A 12,281-nucleotide genomic window follows, 5' to 3' on the forward strand; every position below is an offset into this window, starting at 1 on the left:
TTCTGCTTTCTCAGATACTATACCACAGTATCACCAGTGAATAAATTTAATGTAGCCAAAGAAGAAAAATAATAAGCCAGGAAACTAATTTTATAATGTTTTCATTTACTCAAAAGAACGCAGTGCTTGATGTCCATTTACAAAACCCAGAAATCTGATTAACAGTACAGATATATACATTACGACAAATGTTTTGCCTTAGATTACCAATCCTTGAACATTCATAAAAGGAAGTGAGGAGAAGTGGCACTAGTTACCAAGTAGAAGAAACTGATTCTATACTTAACTGCATCATTTGGGCAAATAATTAAGTTTCTGTCCTCTTCCCTTTCCCCTTCAACAGCTCTTCAGTCACATCAACTTACACTGCTGGCTCTCTGAGGGCAGGAGGAACCCCTGGCTGTGAATGCACACAGTACTAACAGCACAGACCTGATCGGGGCTGTGATCTCTGAGCAGAAAGCAACCCCAGTCTCCTCTTTGATCTTCCCATTTGGGTCTATACAAAGAGGTATGAAATAATGCTTTCATCAGTTAAGTACACATTTTAAAGTTAAAACTTTGAAGGCTCGGATATTTCAAGATATGATTAACTTCCACAATAACAGGCAATATTTTATAAGACATCTCAAGAAGTGGGAACAGTCTTACCACCTTGTCAGCCTGCAGGTTCAATTGCTCTGCATCTATAAATACGTTTGGCCTAGCAGGGAAAACTTTATTTACAGGAGGTAAAGTTTACCCCAGCAGTTCCCATAGCTACTGACAATTAGAAAGCATAAGTAGAAGCAATTAATTAATTTCATCTCAAAAGAATCAAAGGAAGAAGAAAAAGCAGGGACAGAATATTTACAAGAGAACAAGTGCAATACGCGGAGTGAAAAATGGAGAAATGTTAAAACATCAGTTAACAAGGAGATACCAGACTCCTGTTTAAAAGTATAAATTCTGTGTATGACTGATGTTTGGATAGACTAGAACATCTTTAACACTGAGGAAACAGGAAAAAAAGTGGGAACAGGACTTCATGGCCTAAATGTAACTAACTTGCTTCAATATGGAGAATAACAATTTCCTAAGGAAAGATGGAAAAGGAGGAATGCCTGAGAAGAAAGTGCAGCAGCATCTTGAAGCTGCAAACAGAGCAGATGCCTCAACCACTTATTTCATTTTACTCTAACTTTTAATCTAACCTCCGGTCAGACAACTTTAAAAGAAGGCAATGCAGGCATCCTGAGGGTTGCAAGGCACAGCAGAAGCCAGCACACGGCACATATTCTTTGTGACACAAGATACTAGCTGGCAAATTTAGTGCTTCGGTCTTCATTCACTGCAGGGTTTTCTTCTGTTTCTTCCTCAACTGAGTTAAGATGCAATCTGAAATCTCTTCCTCGAGGTTAGAGGATTTCTCTGAAATGATCTGTAGTAATGCTGTGAGCCTAGAAAAGATCAAACATTGTTTGTTAGTTGTGGTAGAATCTGAAAGACACTCCAACCTTATGTACGAGTTACTTCCATCAGCCTTCTCGGATCAGCGTGTGCTTACCCGCCCTTATTCTTTCATCACCTTTTATATAATTGTGCCAATCATATAATTACGCCAATCACATAATTACTTAAACTCAAGGAGCTTCCAAACAAATAAAGATAATGTACAAGCACTCAAACACCTCAGGAACTAGCTAGTCAACTGTATTGTAACAATGAAACTCAATAAGCCATGTAGGACTGCTCTCTTTTCTGGCATTATAAATAGAAGACATAGTTGCAAATCAATACTGGATTTTTTTATTTATTTAAGAGAGCTTTATACTTATGTTCAAAATGCACATTTTCAATTTTATTTTTCCCCACATAAAAAGTTTACTATTTCTTCTTTAATTTGTATGTGGGCTAAAGTAAAATTTGTGTCATCAAACAGTTGAAGAAAGTATTTCTGTTATTACCCTAGTAGCAGCAAAACATCTAGCCTGTCCACCACATACTCTTCCTATAAATGTAAACATGCTGAAATCTTAACAACAAATTTAGATGAGGGGCAATTCTTTTCCTTCTAAGCCATAATAATGAAAAGAAGCTTTGCAGGATTCCTAACAGTCAGAGTTAGGGCTATCTCAGATCAAGTGAGAAGAAACTTCGAAACCAAACTCAGAAGATCCTGCCAAGCACACCCGTTGTTCTTTTATGCAGAGACAGCTCTCCCTGAGCACTTGTTGACTGTATGATGGTTAGTAGGTTGTTGGTCTCTTGCTTTCCAGTGATTCTTACTTTACCTACCTATTAAAAATCCTTGACCTGTCCCTTTGTGGTTCAAAAAATCCATGGGAGTCAGTGATCTCTTCTGAAGTGTCTCTGTCTGTAAAAAACACATAGTATCAGCCAGTATGGCATGCTTATCTATTGAAATTGTTTGAATACAGTTTTTATCTAGTCCAGTACAGCAAGTCCTACCAAGCTGCAAAGCTCCAAGCAGTACTAAAACTGCACACTTCTAGCGTATAGACACCCTCAAAGGAATTGTTTAATGCACTAATACCCAAAAAAAAAAAAAAAAAAAAAAAAAAAAAAAAAAAAAGTCTTCCTCATACACTAGTTCTGCTTTTCAAGGTCCCACACCCCTCAAAGCCTTTTAACATGCTCCCCTCTGCAGGCAGCAGGAATCCCTGCACATCAGAAATCAGGAAAGACCCAGTAAGTTAGACCTGCAGACCAAGTCTCTACTTACATTGTAACATACCCTGAACGTGTGAGTTGTGTTGGGCCTTGAAAACTGATCAATAACAGTTCTTCCTGTGAACCGCCATTCCTCGGTACTGCCAGGCACAGCACTTGACAGTCTGCTACAAGCATATTGTCCTCGATGCTGAGAGAATATATAAGTGCATTAAGAGAATACAGCAATTGAATCAATTAAAATAATAACTTTTCTGTTGCCATATTAAAAAAAAACACAAGAGAAGAAGAAGAAAGTGTTTTCACTAACCAAATGCACCGATTTAAGGTAATGTAAGGGTACTCATGTTTTTCAAACAGATTTGATACCATTCCCTAATATTATTCTATAATCCCCAAAAGCTTATATTATTATTATTAACAATAACGATAATAAAAATAACAATAATATGCTTTACATGTTTCTCAATTCAAAATATTATTCAGAAACAAAATATCATCAACATGCCAATTTATTTTCATTCTAGTGATTTACTACTTCCCCACCATTCAAAAATAGGTCAGTATCAGGAAGTTTGGTTGGGGTTTTTTTTGTTGTTGGGTTGTTTTTTTTTTTCAGTCAGTATCCTTTTCTACTTCCATCAGCATAATTTTCTACTTCTTATAACCTAACATTAGTGAATGAAACATTGGAAAAAGCTATTTAAATCCAGATGCACATAAGTGCAAGGTTACTGTCTGGGTGGTTGGTTTTCTGTTTGTTTTTATTTTTAAACCCTATTTTTCTGTTGTCAGAGAAAAGCCTTTCCACCATGATCTGTTTGTGACCTGAGGTTTTAACCTGCCTTCTACTGCATTCTAATGGCAGCCCAATGTAACACACATTAGCGTGTTTAGACCAGATATTAAATATGAACCAACACAAACTGTAAAATCGCTCATTTCAACCACTGATACAGAGCAATTTATTTCCAAATAGCTTGAAGTTCTTCACCAGTACAAAAATGAACACAACTCACAGAGCTCTGCTGCAATCGAGGTACTGAAAGATACTGTTCGACAGCTTCTGAGTTTATTGGTGGTAACTTGTTCCGGGTTGTAGGTGCACGAGCAGAAGACAAACGATCCGACCTGCCACTCCTACCAAATTTTAAGGAAATTTTAGGAAAATTCTTATTAAAGACTTCTTTACTGCTTAATAATTTCATATGACTTCAGCGCATTTCTTTATAGAGTTCAACCACAGAAAGTAACAGCACCTAAAATAGCAACGAAAAAATAAAACAAATGCCTCTCCTCAAAAAACACGGTTCTGCTTCCTTTTTCTCTCTGAATTCTAGAATCAGTAATAAATCTCGGGTTAGTTTTCAAGTATTTTGCAAAAATCCTTCACTGGTGAAATTTCAGTAAAGTTCTAAGGAAAGCAAAGAATAAAACGAAAAAACTCACAATTTAGTCCCCCTAAGGACTTGATCACTGTACGTATTGGGAGCTTTTGAGGAGAGTTGGTCAGAAGTGAGAGAAGGTAACTTATGGCTTGGCAGCTTCCTGGAAGGTGTCAGCAGTACCCGAGATGATGAAAGAACACTGTTACCAGCAATCTTCTCCAACCTAGCGCACACTGAATTTGGAGCATTGGAGCCAATGCTATGTTGTTTGTCTTCTTGCTCATTCCTAGGGAAAAATGAAGAACGAGATAGGGAATTTGGATGGGGAAGTGGGGAAGGATTTCTTAACAAAGTACCATTGCAAAACCTACAGATCATTATCACATCAGCGATACACACAGAGGAGATGACTGCATTCTTATTGCTGTTTTATAATTACAAAGCATCTTTTACATAATATGAATTATGCCGCATTTTGAAAAGTGAGTATCGACACTTACTGTGTTTTTTCTACTGTGGCAACATGCCTCTGTTGGAGTGGCTTTGCTTGAATTGTCATCACACCATTCAAATCGCTACAAAAGTTGCTGGAAAAACGGTGAACCTAGTAAAAGCAACAAATATGTATTAACTTTGACTTTTTTTGAAGGAAGACCTCAAAAAGCGCATACTTAGGAGAGATGTAACGGTTTCTTAGAAAAGTTTCTGTTACGATGTTCAGTAGAATTCTCAGTAGTAGCCACAGCAAATACATTGTTTTGTTTATTTTAAACAGATTCTAATAAACAGAACTTGGGCAATTTAGTTTGCGAATTGCGACTCAATTTGCAACGTAAGTTTCAGTTGATGCCGGAGTTCGATCCTCTGAAGCTTATCTAAGTATTTTATTACAATTTCTGGCTGCTGCTACCCCTCCAGAACCAAGCGCACCAACAGGGAGCGCTGAGACTGTTGTAGTCTCTCTTCCAGGTTTCTCATCTCACTAGCTAACAAGCATGGGAAAAGAGCAGGCACGCAAGAATGAAGTCACTGGAACTGAACAGAGAGAGACGGCATGGGGCAAACAAACCGAAGCAGTGGCTGGAAAAGAAAAAAAAACACCCAAATGTGCAAAACAGGAGCCACAGGGAGGAGGCAGCAAGTGGGACACAAAAGGGCATTCTGTCTGTACAAACATGAGCATCCACAAAGCCAGGTAAGGGTCCAGTGCACTGGTGGATGTACTGCAGCGTCCCCTTTTACAGGAGGCGAACAAAATGACAAGGAATGAGAGCACGAAGCACACAGGGCTGCAAGGAAAGCACTTGCAACTTCACAACCCTGCAACCCAGCAAAGAGCCTGTTTTGGTTTCTTAAATTTTACCAAGAGGAAACGACTGAACCACAATAAAAGCAAAGTTACTTTATAAGGACAGAAAGTAGTCCAACAAGCGGGTTTTTTTGTAAACCAACTTCAGCAATATCTTAGTGGTAAATGGTACTTTTAAGAACCACCAAAGAACAAGCAATAGTAGACAAGAAAGGCACATTTAATGAGCCTTCATTTTAAATGAGATGACTTGCTTTAAGTACACCTAATTGGTTAAAAAAAAAAACCCACACACACAAAGGAAAAAAAGAAAGAAAGAAGAGACTTTCCTAGCTTCACCCAGGAACCTGTCCAAGGTCAGCAGAAAAAAAGAACACTGTTCGATGGAAAGCTCTTTTTACCTGTGAGGAAACAAAATGAGACCCAAAAGATGCACTTCGTGCTTCTGAGCCTCTCGAAAGAGGAATGCTCCTAGCATCTGCTGTAACACGAACAGCTGGCAAATGTGGAAGTTTCACTGTAACAGCTTTCAGGTTTTGTACCTGTTTGTCACACTCTGCACAACAGCAAAAGAAAAGTAGAAGGAATAAGAGGTATTCTATATGTCTAATAGCTATCATTCACTGGGATTCAAACAAAATTACACTTCACAATAAATGGAGACTTTCATATAAAGTTTTCATGATATTTAAAAATCTACTACAAATGATGCTTTTCTGAAAGCATTTGCGCTTTTCCATTTGTTTAGGCTTTCTCTGACAAACAAGTTGGTCTATACATGTAGAGTTGGAAGGGGGATGTTTGTTTTAAAAAATACTGCTAAGACTCTTGGAATTTTATTTTAAGGATTCCTGAAGATAAATTTTTTAAAGCAGAATATATAGAGAGATGGACATAGCTATAAAGTCTATTGACCCTATCCTTGTCTGACAGCAGCTACCTACAGTTTCATTTTGGGTATATACTGCCTTCTGACTTCCACTATAAGCCCAAATTCTTTCACATTCTTAGTTGAAATACATTGGTTTGCTGTTTGTCATAAGTTTACGCCCTTCATAAAGATGAGTACATCTATCATAATACTGCTAAGCTATCCTCCCTAAGCTATAATATTGAGCTATACAAACCACCTGTGGCGTGAAAAGCACTTTCATATTTCAGTAACACCTGAAATGTTAAGTTCTGATGTTGCAAGTATTCTGAGCAATTTTGCCATTTCTTACTTTGTGGTAGATTTTCATTTGAGGTAATTTCCAAAACCCATCCCCAGATATTCTTCTGTTACTGTTTTTTTTAAAATACATTGAAAGAAGAACTGAAACTTCCCTCAGCCTCCAAAGACAATGCATGCACACTAAATAGAATTTCACTTCTAATTGCTTTTCCTCGGTACAGACTGTTAGAATACAAAACCATCAAATAAAATTACATGCACCACCATTTCTTCATCCTATATTAAACTCCAACTCCTGCACTGTCAAGAAGACTGTCTATCTCACTTTAAACACCTACCAGTGATTAAGATTTTTTTATTTTCTTTTTAAAAACACGCTCTCCTGCAATTAAGCTCTTTCAGTCAGTATTCTTCCTTTTTTTACACCCCTGATAAAAAACTCCCTGAAAATCAGTAGGAATGTTTTTATTTTAGGTCGATGTATGTGTGTGGGTGCATGTTCATGCTAAGGCATTATCTGTCTTTTGTAGTGCTGTACTACCAACATGGCTATCTTAAAATACCCATGTTTCCCAAGCTTTATTTAAGGGGCAGGGGGCAACAAAAAACAACACACTTTTCTGAGTTAGATTTGATAAATACCATATCTGAAAAATACCAAATACCTGTGATACTAGTTTCCCAATTTTTTTTAATCAGTTCCTCCAATATTCCAATTACACTGCTCCAGACATGATCAAATACTTCAGAAGCCACGGCATCTTTGATACAGGCATTGGGAGAAACAGGAGGAATGCCACGCTTACTCCTCTTCTCAGCAAGACGCATTTCCTTTTGTTCCCAGCTCGCATCATCACTAACAAAGGAAGCAAATTCAAATGAGTTCCCACCAGTTTTGACTTTTGTTTTCACTCCTTCTAATACACAAAATGAATAGAAACATACATATGAAAGAAAAGCCAGTCAGATGTAGATCACAAAAAAAATCAAACACACAGAGTACCTAGGGGAACAGAACCTACCAAATACATATAATAATTTCTTCTTTTTTTGCTTGAAGGTGAAAAATTAAACAATCCAGTGTAGGGCATTACAACAGGAAGATCTGCAGCTCTAGAAGGAACAGCTTTGTACATGGCACTTAATCACCTGAGACTAAATCCTATACTTTTCACCATAGCCATTTAGTCATTTGAGACTAAATACTGTATTTTTTACCATAAGTGAACTACTGTTGCATTTGGCAGGAGGACTACCACATAAAACATTTCTTTTTTATCATGTCCCATACACCTGCACACATCTGAAACACTCCACCACTGACCAAAGACAACTTTAAATGATTTCTGCAGCCTGACAAGAACGGCAGAGTCCACAGCCTTACACTCAACACCTTCCTTTCCACTGTTGTGTGGACAGTTTGTTTATTTTTTCACTTTTTGTCCCCTCCCTCCCTCCCTAGGGAAGCACAGTGTAGCAACATTTCCTAACTTGGTTTTCTAAAACACCCCTGAAGAAGAGTTTAACCTTTTTTTTTTTTTAATGCTGTCATATTTCTTTCTAAGGAAACAGTTTATTTTTTATATATTACAAGGATGATCTCAAATTCATACTGGTTTCTCCCTTTCTCTTCTCCATCACTTCTTCCTCAAACTGGACTGCAAACTTCTTAACCGTCACTGAGATTTGGCTGAATGGTCCAGCTCACAAAATGACCACGCTGTTTTTGCATCAGGCTTTGTAACACCTAATGTTTTAGTTCCAGAGAACAAGGTATTTCAGAATTGAAGGAAACTAAAAACAACATTTTCAAGGAGGCACAAAGGAGAGAAATGCACCTTCAGTCGTGTCTCCCAAATTGTTCATTAGCAAAATGAAGAGAGAAGAATCCTAAGAGGATTCTTAAACGCAAACCCTTTCCAAAAAGGCAGCCACCCAAGCCCTCTCTTCCAAACACAGAAGTGGAAGGGTCTCAATCTGGCTCCTCAGTTTTTCAGAACAACCGTATTTTCTTCCTCCAAGTGAGCCAAGCTCTAGCACAAGAAGCTATGCTTTGTGCCCCACTAGCCCTACCAAAGTTTCCCCCTCGTAGAGGCCTTTTAGAAAACAGCGCGTTATGGTCTTCCATCTACCCAGTAGCTGGAACATTCCACTGGCTCACTGGAAACCTAGGCTGCACTGTCAAGAAAACAGCTGCATGACTCCTGTCACTCACAAGAGTGCTCTAAATAATCAAAATGCAACCTGTACATCTCCTCACAAAGTTGTTTTACACTGCACAGAGAGAATTCAAGACTCATTAGTGCTGACAATGAAAGCACACACAGTGTAATGACACCAAACAACCTGGTGGTCAAGGCACTCACTTGGGGAGAAGGGATTCCTTCATTCTACTCACTGTCTCAAAATTCAAACACACATTTCACTGAATCCCCAGGCACAAAATACCTCAGAACAACTACTGGATAAGACACATTCCTCTGACATGGGAGATGCGAGTTTTGAACCACTAGAAAGACGACATACCTAATCTTCCACATGCCCTGTGCTACTGAACACGGGCAGAAGGAACGGTATTTTACAGAAGAGAAACACAGTTTATGAACCCTGACTGGGTTCACTGATAATTTTTCATTATATTCTTCAAAAATACACATATCTGTTATTTACAGCTCCTTGTTGTCAAAGGCAAGATATTCTTCTATTTCTCCATCCACATCATAGATTTCTTCTTCCAGGAATGAATACATGGATGAGTCAGAGGCAGAAATCCTAGTAGAACTTGTGTCTGGTAATTTATGTATTGGAGATACTGTAGGGATCAGTTTAGAGCCTGAAATGCAGAGCCTGAAAAAATATCAACAAAATCCCAATTAAAGAAAGAAGAAAGTGCTTATTTAATTATACTGAAATGTTTCAGCAATACAGAAGTAATATTTGTATATGTTTCTAGGGAGGGAAGACCAAAAAGCTTAAAAAATTAACATACTCTTTTATATTACTAGTACATTCATGGAGGCCAGGTAAACACGTAGCATCCACAAAGTTATCACTTCTGCTCTGAAAATGCTGAAAGCCTTCATCCTTCGGCAATAGGAGCTGCTTTCCAAGAACCCTGAATAAAAAGAAGAGACCAAGCAGCATCTTAGATGGAAATCCATTCCATATGCAAATATCAAGAACAAAAATAGCTGCAAACAGCAGGCTGTACAAAAGCACACCTTACATTTGGTTTGAAAAACCAATTCATGCAGGGGGCAGCGCCTTGTACAAAATGTTAACATTGCCTAGTATTTAACTCATTATAGTTAAGCTGACTTACAAAGGATGAGATTCTAGCTTATAATTATTAAGAGCAAATAGTCAAACTTGTTAAAATTGTTCTAAAGGCAGATAAACACACTTCCGTTCTTATCAAAACTCCATATGGATGCAGAAGAGAAATAACATCTGCTATGACTTCATTTATCCAACTCCAGTATCCAGCAACGTGAGCAGAAGTCCAAATCCAAAATGTTTACACTGATAGTTAAGGCTAGAATTATATGTTCAGCAAATGCAAACTCCAACATGCCTCATGTGCAGAGGCAGAGAGAAAAGGTAAAAGCAACTCTATTTAATGTACACAAAATTAGCCTATAACATTTTCTGAACACAGTATAGGTAAATAATAATCACTGCTTACTGAATTGTTTTTAATAGCATTCACAAAGGATCTCAAAAGAATTTACCAATCGCATCTGCAGAGCAAGAAGCTATGTTCAACTCACTTGAACACATTTTCTTATGGCTACCTTTTACAGAACAGCACTTTGTGCCACACGAAGGCTCTAATCAATAGCCTTTTTTATTTTTCACTTTCTAAGACATGAAAAAAAGCTTTCTCTTTAAATAGATAGGATCTTTTATCGATGGCAGTTCACAAGTACATTTACTCCCACACACTGAGATAAGTATTCATATATCGACATAGCTGTTTTACATATTTAAAAAACAAAAAAAGCCAACCAGCAAGCAATTTGAAGCACAACTCTCAGAAATAAATCTGGCATCCCAGAAGCTATTCTTCTGCGTAACTAGGCAACACAAACTGTGTTTTAAGATTTAAGCTTAATAATGAGTGTAATTTTTTTTCTTCTTTCTAAACCACAGGATGTACCACATCTCTTAGTACCAAATGACACAGAGCTCCCAGACTTCTTCAGTTCGCTTTGAACCTCTTGGACTTGGTTGGTATTGCCAGCATTAGATTTGAATCAGAAAATTTTAAGTACAGGAAATCACTTAAAAAACCCCATCCACCTAGTGAAAATACTCTAAAAATATATTGAAATTACTTAATATTTTGAATTAATTACACAGCACAAAAACTGTCTCCATTTTATGTATATTCTATTAATTTTTACAGTATCTAAACAACGCAAAGCATGGCTTAACGCTACTGAAAACTGCCTCAGATTTATTTAACAGTTCTTTTTCCTGACGAAGTGTCACAAGCTTTATTAGTTGATTTTTATACTTACTAGTAACAAGCCTCTGCAAATTATCTAAAAGCGCTGAAAGCATACCACAGTTACTGTAGCATTCTTTGTAATGGTGTTAACAAATTACTGAATAGAAGATAAGCACATGCACGTTTGTGCTTAGAATAGCTTAAAGCCGCCACAACTCACACAGAATGACATGCCATCATTTACGAAGGCAGAACAGTGCAAACACAGTGCAACACTGACTTCTGTCCCCTGTGTAATAAGCAGCAGTCACCAGGCTGCCTAGATATTTTGCACATCTATGCAAAACAGCTGTCATTAATCATGTATACATCCTTGAATCCATTTAACTAGTTATTGCCAGGTTAATAACACATATTGTTTTACCTTGATTTCCATAGCCTAGGAAGAGATTATAGCTTTGCAGCATATGTGAAGCATGTCTCTGCCTTCATTTTTCGTTTCTTTTTAGAAGAATCAATAATAGAATTAACACTGGAATTTCACAATGTTTTCACTTACAGTAAAAACAAGTGTATTCTTTATATAGAAAAAGTCATTACGAAAATGGTGCATTATTATTTTCTTGTTACATCCTGCTAAAGTATCTTTGCCTGCAATCATTGTATTAAGAATAAACAAAGAGCATTAGCTGTTAGTGCACCACCACCCATACTTACTGTGCAACTATGGCACAGCTCAGTCCCAGAGATCCAGATCTGAATGCAAAAGTGTTACTGGTGCCATACACCAAGAGCAATTCATACGAGGGTACCCCAAAATTTACATTAGAGTGATGACTGGTTAAAACTAGTACCAGCAAGAAATTTCCTTACCTTAGATGAGGAAATTGGTCAACCCAGTCTGCACATTCTGCCTGCAGACTCTGAGTCTGGGAGGTCACTTTTCCTTCAAACAGCATCTCATCGATCTCCCAAAGTAACTGATGCACTCTCTGTGTGTTGGCTTTATCAAATTCCTACGAATTATAAATTTTATAGTTGTTAGCAAGTATGCATGTATACCAAACAACACACAATATTTAAAGAACAGGACAACTTGGACTGATTTGGTTGATCATCATAGAATGGATCTTCAGATTACCTACTTTGGACACACAATTTATATACCACAGTGAAAAAAAAAAACAAAACTCCACATAGCTAGCCTGGGCAAGGAGATTTAGCAAAAAGGAAGTAGAAGCCTATCTTTCTGTGAAGTTAATGGATAACAGAGAGCTGCCTAGG

At 37.5% G+C, this 12,281-nt stretch overlaps 1 protein-coding gene across 6 annotated transcripts in view; it reads right to left on the reverse strand.

Moving 5' to 3' along the window:
• Positions 1-85: 85 nt before the first annotated feature.
• Positions 86-12,281, reverse strand: part of FAM149A (family with sequence similarity 149 member A) — a 32,559-nt gene continuing 20,363 nt past the window's right edge. For 5 of the 6 annotated variants that reach the window (XM_080399795.1, XM_080399792.1, XM_080399794.1 and 2 more), the window contains 11 exons: positions 11,871-12,013; positions 9,534-9,659; positions 9,215-9,391; positions 7,210-7,400; positions 5,772-5,926; positions 4,562-4,665; positions 4,123-4,347; positions 3,693-3,813; positions 2,726-2,863; positions 2,278-2,356; positions 86-1,439 (listed from right to left, as the gene is read on the reverse strand). In XM_080399795.1, the coding sequence (XP_080255921.1) occupies positions 1,366-1,439; positions 2,278-2,356; positions 2,726-2,863; positions 3,693-3,813; positions 4,123-4,347; positions 4,562-4,665; positions 5,772-5,926; positions 7,210-7,400; positions 9,215-9,391; positions 9,534-9,659; positions 11,871-12,013 (1,533 nt within the window). In that variant the 3' untranslated portion in view covers positions 86-1,365. The remainder of the gene's footprint in view (positions 1,440-2,277; positions 2,357-2,725; positions 2,864-3,692; positions 3,814-4,122; positions 4,348-4,561; positions 4,666-5,771; positions 5,927-7,209; positions 7,401-9,214; positions 9,392-9,533; positions 9,660-11,870; positions 12,014-12,281) is intronic. The other variant, XM_080399793.1, reaches the window with a different exon arrangement.

This window comes from Falco punctatus (assembly GCF_963210335.1).
Source record: "Falco punctatus genome assembly, chromosome: 1".
In the NCBI taxonomy this organism is placed as follows: Eukaryota; Metazoa; Chordata; class Aves; order Falconiformes; family Falconidae; genus Falco; species Falco punctatus.